The sequence below is a fragment of the Pantherophis guttatus genome, chromosome 1, assembly GCF_059756535.1.
Source record: "Pantherophis guttatus breed Tessera chromosome 1, ASM5975653v1, whole genome shotgun sequence".
In the NCBI taxonomy this organism is placed as follows: domain Eukaryota; kingdom Metazoa; phylum Chordata; class Lepidosauria; order Squamata; family Colubridae; genus Pantherophis; species Pantherophis guttatus.
Window position 1 is genome coordinate 74,265,562 of NC_142063.1, and position 25,102 is coordinate 74,290,663.

At 40.3% G+C, this 25,102-nt stretch overlaps 3 protein-coding genes across 7 annotated transcripts in view; 1 reads left to right on the forward strand and 2 right to left on the reverse strand.

The window, feature by feature from the left end:
- The window catches only part of VTI1B (vesicle transport through interaction with t-SNAREs 1B), an 18,420-nt gene extending 11,650 nt beyond the window's left edge, over positions 1-6,770 (reverse strand). The window contains exons 1-2 of one of the 3 annotated variants that reach the window (XM_034417610.3): positions 6,604-6,770; positions 3,916-3,993 (exon numbers count right to left, since the gene is read on the reverse strand). In XM_034417610.3, coding sequence (XP_034273501.1) covers positions 3,916-3,925 — 10 coding nt within the window. In that variant the 5' untranslated portion in view covers positions 3,926-3,993; positions 6,604-6,770. Of the gene's footprint in view, positions 1-988; positions 1,295-3,915; positions 3,994-5,692; positions 5,753-6,603 lie in introns of those variants that run through there. The other 2 variants (XM_034417611.3, XM_034417609.3) reach the window with 2 other exon arrangements.
- Positions 6,631-24,792, forward strand: LOC117665566 (retinol dehydrogenase 12-like). Of its 2 annotated transcripts, none has more exons than XM_034417607.3 (7): positions 6,631-7,046; positions 7,405-7,523; positions 12,396-12,551; positions 13,140-13,244; positions 16,337-16,546; positions 18,366-18,555; positions 22,789-24,792. In XM_034417607.3, the coding sequence occupies exons 1-7, from the start codon at positions 6,967-6,969 to the stop codon at positions 22,889-22,891; spliced, it is 963 nt and encodes a 320-aa protein (XP_034273498.2). In that variant the 5' UTR covers positions 6,631-6,966; the 3' UTR covers positions 22,892-24,792. The 2 variants fall into 2 exon arrangements, with proteins under 2 accessions (XP_034273498.2, XP_034273499.2); XM_034417608.3 differs by having other exon boundaries at positions 6,823-6,983.
- The window catches only part of ZFYVE26 (zinc finger FYVE-type containing 26), a 49,655-nt gene continuing 47,654 nt past the window's right edge, over positions 23,102-25,102 (reverse strand). Inside the window, exon 35 of one of the 2 annotated variants that reach the window (XM_034417604.3) lies at positions 23,102-24,774. In XM_034417604.3, coding sequence (XP_034273495.2) covers positions 24,565-24,774 — 210 coding nt within the window. In that variant the 3' untranslated portion in view covers positions 23,102-24,564. The remainder of the gene's footprint in view (positions 24,775-25,102) is intronic. The other variant, XM_034417601.3, reaches the window with a different exon arrangement.

Below are 25,102 nucleotides of genomic sequence, written 5' to 3' on the forward strand. Positions count from 1 at the left end.
CTAAATGAACTATTGTAAGTCGAGGCCTACCTGCATCTCTTGTTTAACTCTACATTGTCTATTTTGTCTTCATTAAGCATTGACGACCAGCTCTCCTCCTCTCTCTCTTTCTCACACACACAATTTCAAGAGATGTACAGATTGTAATCCAACGCTGCACAATGCAATTTGTTCCAGGTAAACAAGTCAGCAATTAAAAAAAATCAGAAAGCAGCTGCGGGGGAGATGGGATGTCGAAGAAGAGGAAAGAAGCCAAGACCTGAATAGGAGTGTTTTTCTTTTAACTGGAATAAACTCTCTATATAGTGTACAATGCAAAGCTCTTTCATCCTTCCTGAGGGAAAGGGACAGCCAACTCACCATGGGCACCTTGGCGGAGGACAACTCGCCACGGCCAACCCACCGCGAGACAACTCAACGCGAGACAATTTAACAACTCTATGTAATTATTTAAAATAAATGAAACAGTATTTTAATTTTTGCCCTTCATATTTCATTCTGTCCCTCCTCTTTGCTTCCCTTTAATGCTTCCCTTTAATGATTCTGTTCCACCATTTCTTTGATATTAGTGTAACTCTTGTCCTGTGGCGAGTTGTCATAGACCAGGAGGTCGCTGCTGGAGTGTGATGAGGAGGAGCTCGAGGGGTTACCGGGTGCCGGTAAAACGGAAACAAATCGGTGGCACCCTCCAGATACCAAAGCCGGAGGCTGAGTAGTCGGGGAGAGGTCTATGACAGGGGTGGGCAAATATGGCCCCTTTATGACCTGTGGACTTCAACTCCCAGAATTCCTGAGACAGCCAATCTGGCTCAGGAATTCTGGGAGTTGAAGTCCACAGGTTGTTAAAGGGCCACAGCGACCTCCTCCCTTGCTTGGGAACATCCACGGCATGGCACGCAAAGGCCCGAAAGCAAACCCGGGAAGAGGCTCCCCCCTCCCGCCGCCCCCTCCCCCCCCCGCAGGATTGGAGCGCCGCTTTCTTACGTACCAACCGCCAGGTTCCCGCGCAGCCTCTCCGGGGCGCTTTGCAACTCCCCATGGAGGCCGCGAAAAATCTCGTGCAGCCGCTCTAGATGCTCCGAGGAGCCGATGCCGCGGTCCGCCATCCCGCGAAAGTCTTTTTTTTTTTTTTCCCCTCCCGGTCCGACGCCGCACTGGGCTAACTACCGGCTGGAAACCATCCTCCACCGACACTTCCGGGATAAGGGGGCGGAGCTTAGGCCGCATCCTCGTCCTTTTATCCCTTGCAGATCGCCCCGCCAGGGTGACTAAAGCAGTGCCTGGAAATAGCGCCGTCAATCGCAACAGCGCCGCCATCGTTGCGGCGGAGAAACAGTCACCTCTCTCAGACGGTGGGAGGGGGAGAAAATATTTGGGTTTGTTATTCCCACAAGGGTAGCAGCTGAATAGGAGAACGGATGGAAACCACTTCCATATTAGTGTCAGAACGAACCTAACTGTAAGGAGACAAAGTTAGGCTGCCACAAAGAAGAGAGGATGGAGGTGGGGGTGTCTCAGTTTATTTTCCAAAGCACCAGAGGGCAGGACAAGAAACAATGGATGGAAATTAATCAAGGAGAGAAGCAACCTGGAATTAAGGAAGAAACTTCCTTACAGTGAGGACAATTAACCAGTGGAACAGCTTGCCTTCAGAAGTTGTGGGTGTTTCATCACTGGAGGTTTTTAAGAAGAGACTGGACAGTCACTTGTCTGAAATGGTATAGGATCTCCTGCTTGAGTACGGGGCTGGACTAGAAGATCTCCAAGATCCCTTCCAGCTCTATTCTGGTTCTGATTTATTGCATGAATCTCCTCTGATCAATAGGAGGCAAAATTTTGCAAATAATATGGAAGTGGTTTGCATCTATTCTACCCTCGTCCAACCTTCTTTAACGGTTAGTCATGGGTCAGAGAGGTCAGCTGGAATGACACAATACATCGATGCTCATTTAACTGAAACTACAGGTAGTCTTCGAGTTACGACCACAATTGAGCCCCAAATTTGTGTTGCTAAATGAAACATATGTTGTGAGTTTTGCCCTGTTTTACAACTTTTCTTGCCATGGTTGTTAAGTGAATTGTTGCATTTGTTAAGTTAGTAACGTGGTTGTTAAGTGGATCTGGCTTGCCCATTGACTTTGCTTGTCAGAAGGTTGCAAAAGCTAATCTCATGACTCCAAAACACTGCAACTGTCATATATATATGAACCAGTTGCCAAGCATCTGAATTTCAATCATGTGAGCATGGGGATGCTGCAACAGTCATGTGAAAAAATGATCATAAGTTACTTTTTCAGGGTCATTGTAACTTTGAACAGTCACTAAATGAACTGTTGTTAAGTCGAGGACTACCTGTACCAGTGAGCTCCATTAAATACTGTGTGAATAATGTCTACGTAATTAATACATTTATATTCCAACTAAAATATGGTTGGTAGTGAAATGGGGTTTTTTGGAGGACTAGAGCAGAGACCAGGATTGAGCAACAATTTGAGAGGCGCAGAAGGGTAATGGTTGAAGACAATTAAACTGAACATTTTTGTATTTAAAATGATGACAGGCAGCTTAATCTAGGGGTTAAAGCACAGGCTAGAAGTCTGAGACAGTGAGTTTGAGTCCTGCTTTAGTCATCAAAGCCAGCTGGATGACTTGCAGTATTTGTTATTCCTAACTGCCTGGAAATTTCTCCCATTCTGTTCAAAAATGAAAAGTATGGCGATATTTGTGGATTTCCATGCTAATCAATGGGCGGTATGAAGCTTTGAATCTGTTTTCAGATTTGGGCCTCAGGTCCAATTAGGAAGCATTTGATTTAGTCTGAGTCAGTTCAGGTGTCTTTCCAAATTACAGAATTATAGCTCAAGTGAAACCATCTCATTAATATACTGTACTTATCTATAGTTTAACTTAGAGTTGAATTACTATTCCAACATGAAATATGCAGGAACTTAAATTAAAATGGCAAAAACCATTTTATGAGGCAAAAGCTCATATAATGAAGAATGGAAGGAACTATATTAAAAAAGAAATGAACAGATATGGGAGGAATAGCCAATTAGCTTGCAAGTCAATCATCTAAATTCGTCAGGGAAAGAATCTAATGCTACGTTGCACATCAGGCTAGCCTAAGACACATTTGTTTGCCTGTGATTTAGCAATTTGTTTGATGCCATTGTGGTTGGTAAATAATGATTTATAGATTAGCATGTTGTATGAACCCAGCCAATTTTAATTAAGAAAACCACAGCTAAATATGTCTTCAGGCACTATGCCAAAATATGTTATAAACCCAACAGATTTGGACAAGATTCTCGTCCCTTTGGAGGATAACCAAGTACTTGTTATTCTTGTTATAAAGTTTATAATCTGGCAACCTAAAGAGTGTAGACCAGGATAAACAAATAGGAATACAGAGATTGAAGGTCTTTGGGTCTGTCCATGTGTTTTGAATTCAGTGGTGAATCATAATCACTTCTGGCAACTTCAGAATACAGAGAAAAATTACTGGAGAGTGGGGGGGGGGAATCATTCAGTCAGTGCTTCATCCAACAGAGAAAAAAATCAACTGCAAGTCCCGTTTTTACTTTCTTTCCCGATTATATGTGTCTGCTGACTATTTTCCTGCAAGTGTAGGGCTGTTGTTAGAGGGAACATTATTGCCTGGTTATCTAAATTAAATTCTTCCTGCATATAAATTCATACACATTAAAAGTTGTCATAATTTTTTTTTCTTGACTGTACACTGCCTTGAGCCCTACGGGAGAAAGGCGGTATAGAAATATAATTAATTAATAAATAAATAAATAAATAAATAAATAAATAAATAAATAAATAAAGGTACACCACCACTGTTTTATAATCAGGTGCTTTACCCATCAGCTACAGCCACTATAAGTCATAATTTTGGACCTTTACCTTGGTACATGTGTTTGGGATGGATACTGTGTTTCACGCCAAAACCTTAGAACTGGCTTCTTCTGTGCCTATATGGATCTGTCAGTAAACAGTAAACAGAAACACAGCATAGTAAAATCCCCTTTTCCTTCCGGGGTTGCCCATTATCCACTGTCCACCAATCCAGGTTAAATATTTTTAAATACTAGCAAAGATAAGAGAGGAATGTATCTGACTCTGTATAGACGGATTTAGTCCAGTGATAAATAAACTTTTATGCTTTTGCTTAATTATCATGTTTAAAAAATCACCCTTCAGTTTTATAATGAGGGAAAAGTTACATGCTAAGGATATTATAGGATAATACATTCCTCCCTTATTTTTGCTAGTGTGTAAACAGAGATTTATCCAGAACCTTCTCTTTCTGGATTTTCAGGATTCGGCTATGGGTATTGCCACTAATGTCCTGTTATTTAAAGTGCTTATTTCATTTATGTTATCAGCACACAAATGTGATTATTATCATTTATTAGATTTAATGAAACCACCAAGTACAATGAACTCTTGTTTATAAAATACAGTTAATAAATAAATCAATTAAAAACATAACATGAAACAAGACAAGCCAGACTAAAAACAACCATTAAAAACAAGCAGAGCAGCACTTATTCCCCCAGCCCAGGGGTCTCCAAATTTGGCAGCTTTAAGACTTGTGAACTTCAACTCTCAGAATTATCCAGCCAGCATACTTGGCTGGAGAATTCTGGGAGTCCACAAGTCTTAAAACTGCCAAGTTTGAAGACCTCTGCCCCAGCCCAAGCAAAGCCTGGTGTTAAAGGGCTTTTTAGAACCCCAGGAGGGAAGGTACCATTCATACCTGCGGGCAGGGATACTGTTCTAGAGGATGAGGGCCATGGCAGAGAAGGCACACTTGACAGTGTACAATATTTGGGTTTGTTCAGTGGTGGGATTCAAGTAATCTAACAACCAGTTCTCTGCCCTAATAATTTCTTCCAACAACCAGTTTGCCAAACTGCTCAAAAAGTTAACAACCGGTTCTCCCGAAGTGGTGCGAACTGGCTGAATCCCACCACTGGGTTTGTTTCATCTCAAGTGCATAAACTTCTTTAAACGTCACAACGACTTATTTCTGAAGAAATCTCTAGAAAAAAAAATCATCTATAAACCAGATTTAATTTTTTATTATTATTATTTATACTTTATAATATAAAAGCCAAATACCACTCACTCCCTCTCTGTTCCAACTGCCAGTTGCCTTATATTAACACACTCTGATCAGTGGTGGGTTGCTACCGGTTCGCTCCGGATTGGGTGAACCAGTACTGGCGGTGGCGGGAGACTCCAGCCACCCGCCCAGACATCTCTGTGTATGCACAGAAGCATTACGCACACGTGCACCTACAAGCAAACCAGTAGCAAACAAAATTGAAACCCTTTACTGGCTCTGATGCTACGGAGTTACACTTACATTAAGTTTCAGGCTTTAAGTGTCAATTAAGCATGGGCAAAGCACGTGCGTACAGCTAGTACTTTATATTTCTTAAATGCCCATCCATCTTGGACACATTTTGTCCTAGACACTTTTGCTAAGCAAAGTGAACAGACATGTTTTCAACATAAATCAAATTTGCTGAATGCCAGGCTTCCACAATTGGATCCAGAACTTCAGTCACTAAGTGATGCGGTCATTTTGGGAAGTAATCATACTCTGATATACATTTTTTCATGCCTGATTCTCTTTCACTTCATCATTTCACTTTAGCATCTTTCTTCATACTTTCCATTTCCTGATCATCAGATGGGATCCATAGACATTGACTTTTGCCACTTATCACGATGTAGGCCAGTTGACACTTTTGCATAATCCTTTTTAGTAAGTTAAATATGGTGTAGACTAGGTTGCCAGCCTTAGTCATACATATACCATGTTGCATTCCCTGAAATAATAAGGGCAATAATGGTCAGTTTTGACCTGTATGACACATGCACAATCAAAGTCCCATTTTACCAAAATTGTGCTCATAGTATCCTGTGCAAGCTAAGATCTCTAATATAAAGACTACTTTCAAGGGGACACTGGGGGTAGGAGTGGGCGGTGGGGGGGAGGGAGGGTGTGTAGATGCCTTTTAAAAAAAGGCATTATACCAGGAATTCACATTAAAAAGAGTTGGGGCTTTGATTACTCGGTCACAGGAGCCATCTTGTTTTGATATCGCTTGTCCCCCTTCCCCCATGGATTCTCCGGATTCTCTTGCAAACCAGTATTTAGTTCTCTTATTATCCCATCAATGGAAAGTTACGTGGAGCGTCAAGGAAAGACAAAACACACAACTGGGCTAGAAAGTACTGTGCATACAACCCTTGTTATGACTTAGAACAGGGGTGGGCAACTGTGGCCCTTTTACAACCTGTGGACTTCAACTCCCAGAATTCCTGAGACAGCCACAACCTGTGGACTTCAACTTCCAGAATTCCTGAGACAGCCAAGCTGGCTCAGGAATTCTGGGAGTTGAAGTCCACAGGTTGTAAAAGGGCCACAGTTGCCCACCCCTGACTTAGAAGACACATAAAGATGCTGAATTTCACATTGCATATAAAGCGAATGGCACTTATTCCCCCCCCCCCCCAATAGAAAGGAAGAGGCTACATATCCTCGAAACCCGAAAACTCTGGTCTTTTGCATCGCACCTTTAATTTTATATTTCAGATCGGCTCGTGGACCACACGGGCTCTTACAGCTCCAACCTTAAACCTTCTCACGCAACGCCAGCCTGCTCCTGCCCATGCCGAAACGTGGGTGGCACATCACCACATTCAGATAATGTCATTTCTCCAGTGAAAACGTGTGGATGGGGAGGAGCATCCTTTCCAGCCCCCACAGCCTGCAGCGGCTGATGCCATTTCACCGGAAATTCAGGCTGGTTCGTCGCCTCTTCAGAGCCTGCAGGGTCTCCCCTCCGCCTCGGCTCTATCCGGGAGGTCGCGCCTTCCTTTTGACCGAGCGATTCTCCCGCAAGAAGCGAAGGGAACGGGCCAGACGAGGGGGCGACGATGCTGGGATTCCTGGGGTCCGTGTTGCCATTCTTGGTCTTGGTCCCTCTTTCGGTATTTGTGCTAGTGCCGTATATCAGGTTTGTAGCGGGATTGATTTGACTAACTCTTGTGGCCTGGAAAACTCTCGGCAGTGCAACTTCAAAAAGAAAAAGAAAAAAAAAACTACCACATTTAAAAAAAAATAATTAAATCGGTGAACTCTATAATACCGATGTCCTATATTAGCACTCTCTCGATTTCTGGTGAATTGGGCTTTTCCCTGTTGTATGTGCAGAGTATCCCCATCCCACCCCCTCTATGAGTATGTGTGTTTGTGTTATATGCATGAGAAGCTAACTTGGATTTCTACGACAAATTGCATTGCAATGTCAATACTTCAACAAGGGACTGAATTTTAAAACCTCAACCGTTCAACGGATTTATTATATTTTATAGGAAGTATTTTGGAGGAAGGGTGTGCAAGTCTGCAGCGCAACTGAATGGGAAAGTTGTAGTGATCACGGGATCCAACACTGGTATAGGGAAGGAAACGGCGCAAGACCTTGCAAGAAGAGGCAAGTTATTCATATCTGCTTATCCATTGTAGCCCCCACAAAGGTAGAAATTATAATAAGAGGAATTCAAGATGGGCAGGGAACTTTGCCTTTCACAGCAGAATCAAAGTTCATCATCAGTAGAATGAATTACGGTTCTAGGAGATTCAGATTTTGAGAAAAAATATCTCCTCTTTTTAAATACATTGTAATATAAATTGGCAGTAATCCTGCATAAGATGCAAATTCTCATCCAACACAAATCAACCTTCATGCTTGGAGTCAAGGTTGAGTCTTCTTGTCTCTAGCAGCCAAGGTCAACAATGGTAGTTACATTGATTAAATAAGGCTGCTGCAGGTTTTTGTTGACATGTACAGTGGGATTTCTCAAAATGAGCAGAATGTTCCGTTCCAGGTTGTGTAACAATACTTCCTGTTAGCATACAAGAATATACTTTAGCTCATGATGCAACTAAGCCACTTTTTCGTTCACTCAGTACATTCTATCATGAACTGAAACAACCAGGCTGAGTTTGCATAAACTGAGGCACAAAACGACAGCTAAGATTTGTAGCTGACTTGGGTAAACATATTGTATGAACGCAAGTAAGGTCCCCACTATAATATCTGCCTTTTTTGAGATAGACTTCTTTCCATTAATGTCCTGCTGCTGATTTTGACATCAAGTGAACTGCAGCAATTCAGTTCAGGTAGTTCTTGGTTAACAACAGCAATTGAGACTCAAATTTCTGTCTTTCAACAACGCAGTTGTAAAATATGATGTCATATGACTGTGTTGCTTAGTGGCAGCAGTTTGAGTATTTCCAGTGGCATTGAATTCCACGCTGTCATTAAACAAGGATGGGTTATGGTTCTATTGGCGACCTCCTGCTGGTTTCCCCATTGACTTTGCTTGTAGGATGCCACTAAAAGAAGGTCACAAATGGTGACCATACAACCATGGGATGCTGTGATGGCTGGAGCTCCTTCAGCACCACTGCAAGTTTCAGTGATCATTGAATGAGTGGTTATTAACCGAGGGCCAGGGATGAAATGCTCCCAGTTCGGACCGGATTGCCCGATGGGTAGCAATGGTGGCGGGTGGTTCGGAGAACCAGTAGCAAAATCCCTGCGGGGCCCCCCCATGCCCAGCTGAGCCGCGAGATCTTTAGAGGCTGTTTTTTTTTTACTTTTAAAAGCATTTTTTCTACAACCTCTTCGGCTGAAAAAATACTTTTAAAAGTAAAAAAAAAAAAGCCTCTGATGATCGCGCGGCTCAGCTGGGATCATCAGAGGCTTCTAAAAGCATTTTTTTCTGCAACCTCTTCGGCCGAAGGAGTTATAGAAAAAATGCTTTTAAAAGTAAAAAAAAAACAACCCTCTGATGATCGCGCAGCTCAGCTGGGATCGTCAGAGGCTTCTAAAAGCATTTTTTCTGCAACCTCTTCGGGTGAAGAGATTGTAGAAAAAATGCTTTTAAAAGTAAAAAAAAAAAAAAAGTTGGCCACGCCTACCCAGTCACATTACCCTCCCTACCAAGCCACGCCCACAGAACCGGTAGTAACAAATTTCACCCCTGCCGTGGACCACCTGTAATTCTGACCTAATTTACCGTGTACAATTGGTACTGTAACTTGAGCTAGCTAGATAAGTGCTGATCTCCAACCATGAAGATGGGGTAAATGGAAGTAGTTGTGTTTTTGCTTTTCTTCTTAGCCTTTATTTTTTTTGTGTGTTATAGCTATACTGTGCTTCCCAATGTATACATCAAAAGCTCTATATTCAAATAGTGAACATATTATAGGGATGTGGATTGTACTTATCTGGAATTGTATTATCTGTACACAGGAATAAATATTTATCTTGGTTGGAGATCTCAGCATTTCCACATCTGATACCAGGAGGCTGCTTGTATGTATGTATGTATGTATGTATGTATGTATGTATGTATGTATGTATGAAGCATATGGCATACAATATCAGGGAAATCTACACATGTTAGACGCAATGCAATCCTGACAGCCTAGATTGGTAGTTCATTCTGTTGGGCGCTTATGTGCCTATTCTTGGAGCACTGCAAGGGACAAACTAGCTCACACCAGCTGATTAGCAGCGCTTGGGTTGCTGGCTCTTCCAGGTTCCTCCGCCGGTCTCACCTCACCTTGTTTTGTGTTGAATTGCCTTATGTCTGGCCAGGTCCAGTGCCAGCTTCTGCTCTCTGCACACACAAAAGCAGCTACGTTTTTCCAGCTGAAATGGTACCCATTTATGTACTCACAATATTGCATACTTTTGAACTGCTGGATGTGGGCAGGAACTGGGGAGCGAATGGCGGGAGCTCACTCTGTCTCATGGAGCCAGGCTCAAACCACCAGAGCACAGACCACTTCTGGCCAGCCATAAATAAAAAATTCCGTAAACCCTGACAGATTATTTAAACAAATTTCATAAGAATAAAGATATAAAAAGCAAAGTAGAAGACAATTACTAATAAAACATATAAAATATTATTTAAAAATCTCTGGATAACATGTCCCTCTCATATCTTCTATTTATTTTTCCAACTGAACTATTTTCCCTAACCATTTCACAACACCGTACTTTGCCTGTTAAACTTATTTCTATAAGCCATTTAAGTCATTTCATCTTTTATTTTTCATTAGTATCTTGTGGTTTAAGTTCAGAATTTATGTTTAAAACTTTGTGAATATTTTAATATGTTTGTTCCAATACTTTTGTGATTTTTTTTATAACCATCATGTGCCATAAGATGTTTATTTTGTTGTGGCATTTCCACTATTATATGATTTATGTATCTTGGTAATCCGTAAATTTATTGGGTTTTTCCCAATATCTTTCCCATGATTCTATTTCCATCTTAAAAGTTTACATCAACTTTATCATTCAATTTTTAATTTGTTCCATCTCTGTTATATTCAGAAACACTTTATATAAGCAGCCTAATCTTTCCAAATTCTGTCTTCTTTCTCAGGTTCCCTCCTTTTTTCCTGAGATTACAGGTAGTCCTTGAGTTGCAATGGTAATTGGGATTGGGACTGCTATCGCTAAGCAATGTTTCAACCACATCGCTTAACACCAACAATCCCAGAATTCCAATTGCTGTCATATTCTCTAGATATAGGGTCATTAAATAAGAAGTGGTAAGGAACATGGGGAGACGGTGGGGGAGGCCCTGGGAGGCCTGGAATGAGGGAGACCTGATGAGATTTTGGAAGACTGAGTACAGGATGTGTGTGAGTTTAGGAAGCTTGGGAGGCTGAGCACAGGTTACACAAGAGTTGGGGGAAGGCCAGGGAAGATTTTGGGAAGTCTAGCGCAGGTTGTGTGTGACTTGAGGGAGGACAGGGGAGGCTGCATGCAGGTGAGTAGGATGCAGCAGGCAGAAGTGAATGAGTTGTGATCTTCCCTGCCAGCTTCCCCATTGACTTGTAGGAAGGCAAGGGAAGGTTACAAACAGTGGTCACATGACCATAGAGATGCTGTGAAAGATGGAACTTCAAGGATTAGTTGTAAGTCCATTCTTTTCAATGCCGCCGTAACTTTGAATGGTTGCTTACTTAAACTGAGGACTACTCCTAACTTTTGTTGCTCTAGCAATTTGTAAATTTATTTATTTATTTATTTATTGTCATATTTATATGCCGCCCTTCTTCCGAGGGACTCGGGCGGCTCACAAAATAAAACAACCCAACAATAAATAGAATTAAAATGTTAAAATCCGATTTAAAAATCCCAAATCCCCCAAATTAAAATGCACGGCAGATCAGGGAATTTGCTGAAAGAGCCATGTCTTTAGGTTGGTGAGGAAGGTGCGGAGGTCGGGGGCCGTCCGGAGCCCAGTGGGTAAACCATTCCAGAGGGTTGGTGCGACCACAGAGAACACCCTCATCTTGGGGGCGCCAGCCGACACTGTCTGGCCGATGGGACCTGGAGGAGGGCAGTCCTATGTGAGCTCACTGAGCGGTGGGAGGCCGGTAGGAGGTAGTCCTGCAAGTAATCCAGGCCCATGCCATGAAGGGCTTTATAGGTGAGCACCAGCACCTTGAAGCGGATCTGGAGGACCACCGGCAACCAGTGCAGCTCGTGCAACAATGGTGTTATATGGGAGTAACGGGAAGCACCCATAACTACCCGCGCGGCCATATTCTGGACCAGTTGGAGCCTCCGGGTGCACCCCAAGGGCAGCCCCATGTAGAGGGCATTGCAGTAATCCAGCCGAGAAATAATGAGAGCATGAGTGACTGTATGGAGGGCATCCCTGTCTAGGAAAGGGCGCAACTGGCGCACCAGGCGAACCTGTGCAAAAGCCCCCCTTGTCACGGCCGTCAGATGGTCCACCAAGGACAGCCGTGAATCAAGGAGGACGCCAAGATTACGAACCCTTTCCAAGGGAGCTAGGCACTCCCCTCCCATCAGAAGCGATGAGGATACTAGATCATGAGATGCCGGCATCCGCAGCCACTCTGTCTTGGAGGGGTTGAGTCTGAGCCTGTTCCTACCCATCCAGACCCGCACCGCCTCTAGGCACTTAGACATCACAGAAAGGGCATCCCTGGGTTGATCTGGGTGGAGATGTAAAGTTGGGTATCATCAGCATACTGATGATACCTCACCCCGAAACTACAAATGAATTATATCTTGGTTTCAGCCTGTCAGGAAAAGTCCCAAGGTTTTTTAAAAATTATTATTATTTCACCATCAGTTTCTTTTCTTTTTTTTCATAAAGTCATATTCTTCAAGGGTTATGTCTATTGTTATCTTTATTTTTTGCATTAATTTTGTTTCTGGAAAATTGGCCAAAATGGTAATTTGGATAGTAACCCTCTATGCGTGTAGTTTCTTGTGCTACTTTTAGTATTTTAACGGTTGCAGGTGCCAAAGTCATCCTTGCTTGCAGAGATATGGCAAAAGCAGAAAAGGCAGCCCATGAAATCCGGATCAAGACGGGAAACCAAGAGGTTACAGCAAAAAAATTAGACTTGGCAGACACCAAATCTATCAGAGAATTTGCCAGTAATTTCTTGAAAGGTATGTCTGTCTCAGGCACATTATTTTCTCAGGTGTGTGTGTGTGTATCTTACCTTGGGCAAAATGATACCTGATTATTTGTCTAAAAATCCAGTAGGCATGATGAAATTCAGGCATGTTTTTTTATTATTTATTTATTAAATGTACATATGCAGCCCATCTCGCTATCCAGAGTGACTGGGTGGCTTACAAGGCAATAAAAATAGAAATATAAAAACAATTCTAAATACAGAAACAGTTAAAAACAGTTTTTTTAAAAACAACAACAACAACATTAAAATGTCTACAGATTCTAAAATTAGACCTCTGCCAGCATAAAAATACTCCAACTAGTAGGATTGCCAAAGCAACCCTAAAGGAAGTACTGTACTGAATGAAAGAGAAGAGGAACTGCTGCTTTCTGTCCTGCTTTCTGGAGTGATTTTGTGGGAGTCTGATAGGATCAAATTTTACCTTGTCAAAATGTTTGTGGAAAAAATCTGAAAGAAATTGAACTCTGGCTATGTTTCCATGACTCCAGTTCCAGTATTCTTTTATCTTGGGCTTCTTTATTCATATGGCCTATGTGGCTTTTTTTTTGTCTTGTAGAGGAGAAACAACTCAACATACTCATCAACAATGCAGGAGTTATGATGTGCCCCTATTCAAAGACAGCTGATGGTTTTGAGATGCATTTTGGAGTCAACCATCTTGGTAAGGTTGCTGAATTTGATCTCCTTGATCAGTTTTTCTCTTAGAAAGTTTTATTTAAACCCTTTTGTCTTAAAGTGCTATGAGAAGTTAGAGTTTTGGGCCGCATGTAAACATGGAAAGCTTTGTGTGCTTTTGCATGTGGAAGCATGCAGGGAGGATAAACAAGAAAATGAGTGTTGCGATGTTGCAATGCTAGGTCTGCCTCTTTTATATATAAATTGCAGCGTTCCACCCACATATATAAAAGACTGAGCTTACATTGCAATATTTGTTTTATTTTTATGAAGTGGTTGAACTCTAAAGAGGCCTTTCAGAAGATTGTACTTGTTATATAGATTGAGATAAGAGTGATTGCTGCTCATTTGTTTAAATTAATGGTAACATGGGAAGGGTGAGATAAAACCACATTATCCTAATTATTCTCACAGGGATTACTGTGTTTCTTGATACTGATTTTTTTAATGCATCAGATTCTTCATCAAGTTAAGGAGATATTTGAACGTGCATAGTCCTTAGTTGATCTCAAAAATTAGAAAGTTATTATGCTTGTAATTGGGGGTGGATGGGGTGGAAACAACTTTGAGAACACAATTGCACCGGGCAATCTTATTTCCTAAAAGTCCAAAAGTCAGTAATAATTTCTCATCAGATTTGGAAAGCCAAGTTGCTCTTGATACCTAGTGACTTCATGGAAATATACACTTAATTTTCCTGGCAACAATATGCAAATGATTTGCAATTGCCTTCTGAATATTTTTTTTTAAATGTCCCAGTATAGCCTATATTTCTGGTATTCCAGCTTTTCCTATTTGATTCATTTATTTCATAAACAGAATTATCCAATGTGGAGTTTGCTAGTCTGAAAAAGTGATCAACCTTAAATCTCAGTTCAGTTGTAGGAAGGCTCTGTTGATTGGGGCTGAGTCCTGCCTTATATAAAACTCACAAACGTTGGCTTTCCTCATCAGTCCATGAGATTGTTATGTTCACCATGGTTTGATTGGATTTTGGCTTCCAATTATCCATTTTATGTTCATTATTGGTTGTGTTTTGAACTATTATTACCTGCTCAGAGTCACCATTGTGAAATGAGCAGCCATATAAATTGAATTAAATAAATCACAGGGAAGTTCTCACTACAGAGATTCTTAAAGGCATAGTGTATTCTGCTCAAAAGGCCTCTGTTAAAAAAACATGATGTCTATCAGTCTGGCAAAGCTTACAAATTAATTTCTAAATGTGGAGGGTTCCACTCGTCTACCAGGACTCTTGAAATGGAGAAGATTTGGGGAAACCATGAATCTTCTGAACAGTAAAATCTGTTTGCATGAAGGACATTGTCCTGCAAAAGTTATTTCAAGATCATAGGATAGTCATCCCAGAAGTCACCAAAAAAAAAAAAAAAATGCTAGAAGGCATCACTTGCTTTGGCTGAAGTCAGTGCTCACGGTTCCTTTATCAGAAAAGCTCTGAGCAGAAATTGGATTCACGAGAGAGTAGAAAGGTAAAAGTCATGGGTCACTGGGAAGAACATCAATGGTTATCTCAAAAATTACCTGAATAACCCTCCAGAAAGCTGGAGGATTGTTCTATATGTCAAGAGTGGAACACATGACATATAGAACAATTGGTATACCAGAATGAATGCTGCATTCACAATAATGACTTGGTGCTCCCATGTAACACCTCTCCTGCGCGAGCTGCACTGGCTCCCAGTGGTCTTCCGGGTGCGCTTCAAGGTATTGGTTCTCACCTTTAAAGCACTCCATGGCTTAGGGCCAGGGTATTTACGAGACTGCCTTCTGCAACCGATAACCTCCCACTGGCCAATACGGTCTCACAGAGAGGGCTTCCTCAGGGTGCCGTTGATCAAGCAATGTCGGCTGGCGGCCGCCAGGGGGAGAGCCTTCTCTGTGGGGGCACCCGCCCTCTGGAATGAGCTCACTCCCGGAATACGATTGATCCCGGACCTCCGTACTTTCCATAAGGCCCTAAAGATTTTTTTATTCCACCAAGCCGGCCTAGCCTAAAAGGTCTTATGGGTTAGTTTTTTAAATTGTATAGATGTGGGGTTTTAAATTGGGAGGCCGATCGATTTAATTTATTTTAGTTATTTTTAACTTTTATATTATATGTATCTTAATTCCGGCTGTCCACCGCCTTAGTCCTTCGGGAGAAAGGCGGTATATAAATTTAAATAAATAAATAATAAATAAATAAATAAATAAAGACTTTATACCAACTGTCAAGCATGTGGGGAGGTGGAAATACTTTCCTATCCCAGATCTGGATGACTTGTCACTATTGAAGAAAGCTATGAAAGAATATCAGACCATTTGTCTATCAGCTGAAGTGCAGGTGGGTCACGCAGCAATCTCAAAGCAGCAATTGCAAATACATGCGCAGATTTACTAGGGTATGAAAGAAGGACACATTCACTTCTTTGGAATGGCCAAGTCAAAGCCTAGATCTAAATTGTACAGACATGTTATGGTAGGACCCAAAACGTCAAGTTAATGCTAGAAAATCTTTAAATGTTCAACATCTGGTTACTGAATCTAAGGGACAATTACTTTTTCATATCGTTCAGGTTGATGAGTTTAGGACCTACATGAACTAAAGATATACAAATATTCAGAATATCTCAAAGGGAATGAATATATTTTTTTTAAAAAAAATTGGATTAATTCCTTAAGGATAACTATTTAGCTTATTAATTATCAGCCATCTTTTGAAAATAGACCTTCCTCCCCCACAACACACACATTTTTGCTTTACTTTTGTCAAACTTTACAAGCATGTGATAGCTTATGCATCACCGAACACTAATAAGAATTGGGAGAAACAGTATCATGAATCACTCATTTTTTTAAAAAAATTATGCATTATTGTACTTTTCCTTTAAATTTCACATTTTTTTTTGTTAAGTAGCAGTGTTTTTCTAATACACTTGCAGATATTTAGTAGCGTGATATGTTGGGATAGGTGTGCGGTAAATCCTTGTAACCCATATGTTTAATACAAACGAATGCGTGCAGATCTAACAAAGCAACCACAAAACTCAAATTATTGTTCATAATCTTTCCTGTTAGGCCATTTTCTTTTAACATTCCTGCTAATAGAGTGCCTGAAACAAAGCGCACCGGCTCGTATTATAAATGTGTCTTCATTGGCTCATCATATGGGGAGGATTCACTTCCAGAATCTTCAGGGTGAAAAGTTCTACTTTCGGGGCCTGGCATACAGTCATAGCAAGCTGGCCAACATTCTTTTTTCACGGGAATTGGCTAGGCATCTGCAAGGTGAGCTGAAAGTTTGCACTGTTTTTAATTGGCAATGTTATTTAGATGCAAAAATTACTTGTAATTTGTAAGTAAGACTTTTTTAAAAAAAAAATCCAGTTGTTGCTACCCAGTATTTAAAATAGAATGGCAAAAATTGGCCAGGATTAAGCTGGGCAGAAATGTCATCTTGAAAAGCAAAGACAGCAGTGTGCTGGAACAACCTGCAAAAGCCCTGGTATTTCTGTTCTGTGCATACATACAAGTAGTCCTTGAGTTACAATAATTTGTTTAGTGACTGTTCGAACCTACGACAGAACCTTAAAAAGTGACCTATGACTGGTTTTAATATTTAACAAATAGTCACATGTTCAAAATTCGGGCATTTGACAACTGACATGTATTTATGGCAGTTGTTGTGTCATGGGGATCATGTGATCACTATTTGTAACTTCCCCAGCTGGCTTCCAACAAGCAAAGCAAATGGAGAAAGCCAGATTCACTTAACAACTGCACAATTCACCTCACAACTGCAGTGATTCACTTAACAACTGGCAAAAAGGTCTCTTAACTCAATAACTGCCTTGCTTAGCAATAGAAATATTGGCCTCCATTGTGGTTGTAAGTCAAGGACTACCTGTACTGAATGCTGTGGGCCTTTTTTCTAAGTACCAAGAAATAAACTAGAGAGATATTTAGGCTTCTACCATAGTTATGATTGTTTGCACATAAAGGAAGCCATGGTCACCTTTAGTCCAACTGCCATTGAATGGTCGATAAATATGACTTACTTATTCTTGGTTTTAGCGTGCATGTATTTGATGTGGATACGTGACATAAACTTTAATTTGTGGAGGCCTTGGTGTTTTCTAAACTTGGTTATATGCTTGCAAGCATTTCATTACCCACCAAAGTAACATCTTCAGTCAGTGGTGGGATTAAGTAATTTAACAACCGGTTCTCTACCTTAATGATTTCTTACAACAACCAGTTTGCCAAACTGCTCAGAAAGTTAACAACTGGTTCTCCCGAGTGAATGTGGGGTTGCTCCCTGTTCATATATAGTAGTTTGCTCTTCCAGTTTGGGGTAGAAATGTGATTTTTCTTAATAGTTCTTTAATTATGGCATTTTCTGTTTCATTGTTTGCTTGGCATTAACCTCTGCTTATCTGGGTACTGGCTGCTGGAGAGGAATGTTCTGAGGTTTTTTGATTTTGTTTCCTTCTTAATTTTTTATAAGTTCTTTGGCTAACATAATCGAAAACATTTCCAAAGAAGATTTAAGATCTCATCCCACTACATTGCCTCCAGAAAATCAAAGACCTAAAAATAGAAATGAAATTATGGTTTCATTTTATGTTGAAGCACTCTTAATGTCCATAGATCCAGAGATAGTGAAAGACAGTTCTTCTCCACAAGCCATGGCTAGCATTTCATTGGCATTTCTAGCCAAATACCTTAAGATTGAAATACCCAGAATTATAGACCTTATCAACCTCTGCCTCATTATCTACTTTCAATTTAATGGACAAACATACAAACAAAATCAAAGGGATCCGTGGCATCACCACTCTCAGGAATCATAACAGAGGCCATAATATAGCATCTAGAAACTATACTAGTCCCACACCTACAACTAAAAGTATGGCATCAAGAACTCCACAGTTTAACCTTGAGCTACATATATTCTCTTCTATTGAAACTCTTTAAGTTTACGCTGGCATCATCTTTTTCTTTGTGTAATTCGAACAAAATCCTCTTTGATTTTGTACAGGCTGATCCCATTATCAGCCTGTACATAGTGTATTTTTTGAATACATGCCTGGTTTGTCTCCTACAGGTACTGGCATCACTGTAAATGCTCTGCATCCAGGTACAGTTTTGTCTGAACTTGTTCGTCATTCCTTTACACTAAAAGTTTTGTGGAACACATTTGCTATCTTCTTGAAGACACCTTGGCAAGGAGCTCAGACTAGCATATATTGTGCGGTGTCAGAGGAGTTGGAGACAGTCACTGGAAAATATTTCAGGTGGGTTGATCTGGGATGACTGGCATTGGGATGTGGTGAGAGAGAACAATGCTTTTATTATGTTGTGGGCTGCGGTAGGTAAGAATGTGACCTTGTTAGCCCTGAGATAATTGTCTACTTGGGAGATTTATGAGCTTCACTGTTCCGGGTGAGTAATATCGAACTCGTTGAGTCTTCCCAGTTTAGCCATTTTGAGAAGGCCCCTGTGGTGCTGGTTAATGCCTATACTACTGCGGTTGGAGCTGAGCTGCACTTAGGAGTCCTGGGGACGGATCCCTCAGGTACGTCTGTGCGTCCAGTGTGTCTTACTGGCAGGCAGGGTGGGGAGCATGGTCCCACCAGGGCTCTTTACCCGCTCTGACACCCAGTGATTTCAGTCTCTTGGTTAGCAGCAGCTCTCTCCTCTGCCGTATCCCACCTTCGTCGCCACTATTATGTTGTGGGCTGCGATAGGAAAGAACAGACAGCATAGATACAACAGCATTTATTGACTCAACTGGAACTGTCAACAACAGGCAAATTCCTGTAATTTATACTCTGGGCCCACAAGGCCTCAATCAGTCATAATACTTGAAAAGCCTGCCCAAATATGAATCTTCTAAGTTTGCTTCTAAAACAATTGAAGTTAACAGTTAGGGTCATCTAAAGGTTAGGTTCACTTTAATAGGCTTAACATAACTATATGTATTGACTCCAAATTTAGGGGAAAACATTGTTTTGGTTTTGCTATAACCACCTTGTCACCTTGTCACTGCCTTGGGATGGGGAAAGAAGCTTTGGATAATCACCTCAGAATAAACCAGGATACAAGCAGGAGTTATGATTGCTATTGGTATTATTTTGAAGCATCAGTGAGGCTCTCCCATGGGCTAAATGCAAACATTGGGTATGGGACTTAGTAAGTCCTTAATAATGAGTTACTGATGCGTTAAGAGTTCTTGTACCTCTAATACAGTGTTTCTCAACCTTGGAAGCTTGAAGATGGGTGGACTTCAACTCCCAGAACCCCCCAGCCAGCGTTGCTGGCTGGGGGATTCTGGGAGTTGAAGTCCACCCATCTTCAAGCTTCCAAGGTTGAGAAACACTGCTCTAATAAGTGGAGAAGTCATTCAGAAAGAATAAATCTCACCTGCTGATTCTTGCCTAACAGCACTAGTTGTCTCTTTAAAGCAGCAGTTTTCAACCACTGTGCCATATAGGTGTGCATGTGAGCCAAACTACATGACAGGAAAAGTGCTGCACAGATACCCAGCAGAATCCCACCCCTGTGAGAGGGACAGATTGCCTCCATTTCTTCTCCTGAGTCCCAGCAACTTGGGTTGCCAGAGACTTCCAGCTTTGCAGCCTGAAAGTCCTGCTTTTGAGATGTGTGCTATGACATGAACAGGGTTAAAAACAACTTTTAAAGGATTAGAAATCTGAATCCAGTCCCACTGCATAGAAATTTATGGTGACATCAGCCTTAATAGCTCCCTTAGCTAGTGCTAAGGATAAAGATCCATAGTTATTTATGTGATGACCATATATTAATTAATTAATTAATTAATTAATTAATTAATTAATTAATTAATTATATTTCTATACCGCCTTTTTCCCGTAGGACTCAAGGTGGTGTACAGTCAAGAAAAATATAGATACACAAACATCATAAAATTGCTAATTAAAATTATTATTATAACAAAGTTTGGCCCAATTAAATAGAACCTAAAATTAGATAACATTTTAATATAGCAGCCACTCTAGTTGAGCATGTGTTTCTTCGAGCTATGGGCATACAGTATGTGTTCTGAATGAGTGAAGAATCTTAGTAGTATGTTAAGTAGCTTCTAAAATCTGCCAGGATAGTTGTGTAAAAGGAAACCCAGTAGTCTAAATTGTTTCTTGAGGCATTAAAACTTATCAATGGTGGCTTTGTACAAGGAATGTGCAAAAGATTCCGGGCATGCGTTCTGGGTTTCCACAAATCAGTTATTTCACAGGTGGTCCATTCTTGAAAAAACGTATTTAAGTTCATAATATGAACAAACAGGGTTGGTCTGGATACAGAATGAAATATGGTTGTTCTGGGTGAGTAAAAGAGTAGGAGAAAGCCAAGGCAGTGGGAGTGGCTAAGAGGACACAGGGAAAGGAGTGAAGATGAAGGGAAGAGGGGAGAATGTTGTGGGGAGAGGGAATGACAAATGGACGAGCCTTACTGTTTTGGTGTGTGGGGAGAGGGGGCCGCAGTCTTAACTCTTGGCAACTGCCTGGAGAAGTCCTGCATTTTTCTTGGCAAGGTTTACAGAAGTAGTTTGCCATTTCTTTCTTCCTATGGCTGAAAGAGAAGGACTGGTCCAAAGTCACCCAGCTGGCTTTGGGCCTAAAGCAGAACTAGATTTCAGGGCCTCCCAGGCTCCAACCTGGTACTTTTAATCACTACACCAAATTGGTTTTCAGTTTTGTGAATTTGCCTTATAAAATTCAATACAGGTAGTCCTCGACTAACAACTATTTGTTTAATGACCGTTCGAAGTTACAACGGCACTAAAAAAAAGTGACTTGTTGCTGTTTTTCACACCACCATTGCAACATCCCCATGGTCACATGATCAAAATCCAGACGCTTGGCAATTGACTTGTTAGTAGTGTCCTGGTATCATGTGATCACTTTTTGAGACCACCTGACAAAGCCAATGGGGAAACCAGAGTCACTTAACAACCATGACATAAAACAATGGCAGTGATTCATTTAACAAATTTAGTAAGAAAGGTCGTAAAATGGGGCAAAACTCACTTAACAACTGTTTTGCTTAGCAATGGAAATTTTCAGCTTGATTGTGCTTGTAAGCCGAGGACTACCTGTATTCCTCTGGCTTTATTTTGGCTGAACTGCAACTGTTCCAAAATGGTTCAGCAAAACTTCTGGAATACAGTTGTTTATAAAAAGATCAGAACAAAGCTTTTTCTAGTTGACTGACAGGACACTAGCCAGATGACTACCAATGGATGCTGGTAGGCAGAGGCAGATTTTTTTTTTCTTATTTTCCTCCCCCAAAACTAAAGTGCGTCTTATACTCCAGAACATTTTATAGTCCGAAAAATACAGTATACACACACACTCACACACATATATATTAGCAGCATGCTCAACTAGAAAAAGCTTTGTTCTGATCTTTTTATAAACTTTTTATAAACACATATATACACACATACATACATGTATATGTATATGTATGTGTATATATATATATATATATATATATATATATATATATATATATGTATATGTATATGTATGTGTGTATATATATATATATATATATATATATGTAGGTCTTTGGTTATTCGGGTCTTCTCCCACGTAAAATTGGAAGTGTCTTGGCGACGTTTCGACGAAGTCTCATTCGTCATCTTCAGGCTGGTGTTCTCGGCTTCGTGCTTCCAGGAGAGCCTTCTCTGTGGGAGGAGAGCCTTCTCTGTGGGGGCACCTACTATCTGGAACGAGCTCCCCCCAGAGATACGGAGGATCCCGGATCTGCGCACCTTCCGCCGCGCCTTAAAGACCTTACTATTTCACCAGGCCGGCCTGGCCTAATTTTTTTAAAATTTTTAAAATTTTAAATATTTTTTAGTATTTATATATTCAATTTTAAATTGGTTTTAAAAGTTTGGGGTTTTAAATTTGTCGGGGCCAAAATTATTTAATTTGATTTTATTCTATTTTTTAAATTTTGTATTGTATGTGTTTTTATTGTTTGGCTGTGCACCGCCCTGAGTCCTTCGGGAGTAGGGCGGTATAGAAATCTAATAAATAATAAATAATAATAATAATTTTACGTGGGAGAAGACCCGAATAACCAAAGACCTACATACAAACACCCGCGAAAACCTGAGAAAACATATATATATATATATATATATATATATATATATATATATACACACACACACACACACACACACACACACACACATATATACATACACATGCGCATACACACACATATATATAGTGTAAGTCCTTACAAAAAGGAAAGAATGCTGATGTCTTGTATTAGTAATTTAGGAGTCCATTGTTCAGACATATGCCACTCTTACAATTAGTGTGCTTTACGTGTTTTTTTTTTTTTGCTAAGCCTGAACATATTAATTATAATTATATAATTATTTAATAATAAAATTAATATAATTAGAATTATTAGAATTATTAATGCAATGGAACATTGCTAATATACTTTCTTCCTTCATATAACAGTGATTGTAAACCAGCATATGTGTCATCTCAAGGACGTAATGATGAAACAGCAAAGAAGCTTTGGAATGTTAGTTGTGAACTCCTTGGTATCCAGTGGAATTGACCTGCAAAGGCCAGCTACACCTGAATTCCATATTTTGTATATGAGACTGGGAAAGTATTACTTTCATGGAATTTTCATAGATCGAGTTGATAGGTCACGTTCATTTTTAATAAAAATGTTCATCTCAGCTTTTCCATTAAAATAGAAGGTCAAGCAATTGTTTAGTGTATGCAATGCATTAATAAGAAATGACGTTACAGATTAAAACAATAAGTTATCCAAATTCTTTTATTTTCTCAATGAGAGTTTAACACTTTTGTTCATTGGAAGTTTAGAATTCCTCCGTTACAGTTTACTACAGGATAGTTCACAGGACAGGTTTTGCTGGTGAGAAAGGGATCCTTTAAAAATCCTAAAGAATCCGAGTAACAAACAATATAAAGTGCATAAAATGCAGTGCAAAGAGTGGACCCAACAATCTTCTCTATTTTCTCTCCCCCACAAGTCTTTCCTTTCTTCCCTTTGGAAAGTATTGATGAGAAGAGTTTGGAGATGAAAGTACAAGCCATGTTATGTACTAAACTCAATAGGCAGTACAGCTTAACACACAGAAAACAAGGAATCCTGTTCCTTTCTTAAAGTAGAAGTAGTAATTAGAGTCACAAAAAACCCAATTGGACTATCTCCCGGGACTCATGGCAGTTGAGCTTGATAGACAGCAAAAGCAGATTTTATAACTCTTAGATCCCTAATAGGATAACTTCTAACACCCGAAAGGTATGGAAAGATGGAAGCTAAATATAGCCCTTCCAAGTTACTTAACCTCAAGGTTATTTCTGGCTGCCAAATCCAATGAATTAAGGATTACTATACTTGTGGCTGTCAGCTGTGGCTATTGTTTCCCTGAAAGAGCATAGCTTAGAACATTTGCTAAAATTAGTGGGAAAGGATGATGTTCATCTAATAATTATTTTTTAAAAAATCCAAATATGAAACCATTCTGAATAATTTCTTACAACTAATACAATTTTGATAACAGTTTGAATTTTTCAAGTTAAACACTTATCAATTACAGTCATATCTTCTTATATAGAGCCTGCCGTGGTCTCACCGTTTTCTATATTATGTCACTGAAAGGACAATGAGAACTTCAGACTGTTTCAGGGAAAAGTGGCAAACATGGGTAGAGGTTCCAAGAGGGAACTACTATTCAATCTTCATCATTTTTCCTCCATTTTCTGTGTTAACTGGTTATTTCCTTGCCTCAGATAGTAAGAGGTGTAGGCTTACAAACCTGTTATCTCTTATGCACAGAATTCAACTATTGCTTCTTGTTATGAAAAGCAATAGAGCGCTGTACCCATCTCAAAATGCTTGTTTTCTTATTGATTTGGCTTTAGCTTTGCAGTGTAGGGAATCACAAGCAGATACAAACTCTTGTCGATGCGGGATTTGCATTCATAAACAGTGCCTAAAGCAGAGATACCTCCATGATCATAAAGTAGAACGCAGCTCAAGCAGCACTGAAAATATGAAGTATGTAAAGAATAAACACCCTGAAGTAGAGGTAGTTGGTTGTCACTGCATCATGACTGGCACTTTTATGAAGTTGATCCTTTCCCTTTGAATAAAGGCATTCAAGCAGCTTCTTTCCAGTTTGCAGCCATAACTGAATCTAGCAGGATGTAATATTTTTCCTTTCTAGAAACAACATCCCAACAAGTTTCTGGGAGTCATTTCTTGGAATTTTGGGTAAGCCAGCTTCTCGGCTTAGTGTGATGTACCGAAAGCCACTGGGTGCAGATGGCCTGCACTACATCGTCCCCACTGTCCTCTGCCATTTGCCGTATGTGTTGAACCAACTGCACCGCTCTTACATTTTCTTGTTTTACGGAGATAAGATAGGCGGAACGTAGTTTATGGCATTTCAAGTATGCCTGAATCTGAAAAGGAAAGAAAAACAACTGTGACTTGAAATTCCATAAGAAGGGTATTGCCCTTGGGATGCACCAGTTTTCCTTCACTTCCTAATATAGCCTCTGATACAGACTTTAACTTAAATGGTGAGTCTGTAGAAGACCGAGAGGTGTGATATAAAGAAGGCTGCACCGGAAAGTGAATATCAGCAAGGCCTGTTGCACACAGATGTCTCTTTCTTATTGGAAGAACTTTCTTTTGGGATTACTGCCAAAAGATGCTTGTTTTCTGCAAGGCAGCAGAGACTGTATATAAAGTTTGAAACAATGCATGCATTTAGAATGATGATAAGAG

What these genes read in the sequence shown, in the direction of transcription:
- LOC117665566 (XM_034417607.3), top strand. Translation starts at nt 6,967, where the DNA reads ATGCTGGGATTCCTGGGGTCCGTGTTGCCATTCTTGGTCTTGGTCCCT. An exon ending in TGCCAGTAATTTCTTGAAAG is followed by an intron (nt 12,552 to 13,139) that starts GTATGTCTGTCT and finishes TTTGTCTTGTAG; the next exon opens with AGGAGAAACAACTCAACATA. An exon ending in TTTTGGAGTCAACCATCTTG is followed by an intron (nt 13,245 to 16,336) that starts GTAAGGTTGCTG and finishes CTTTCCTGTTAG; the next exon opens with GCCATTTTCTTTTAACATTC.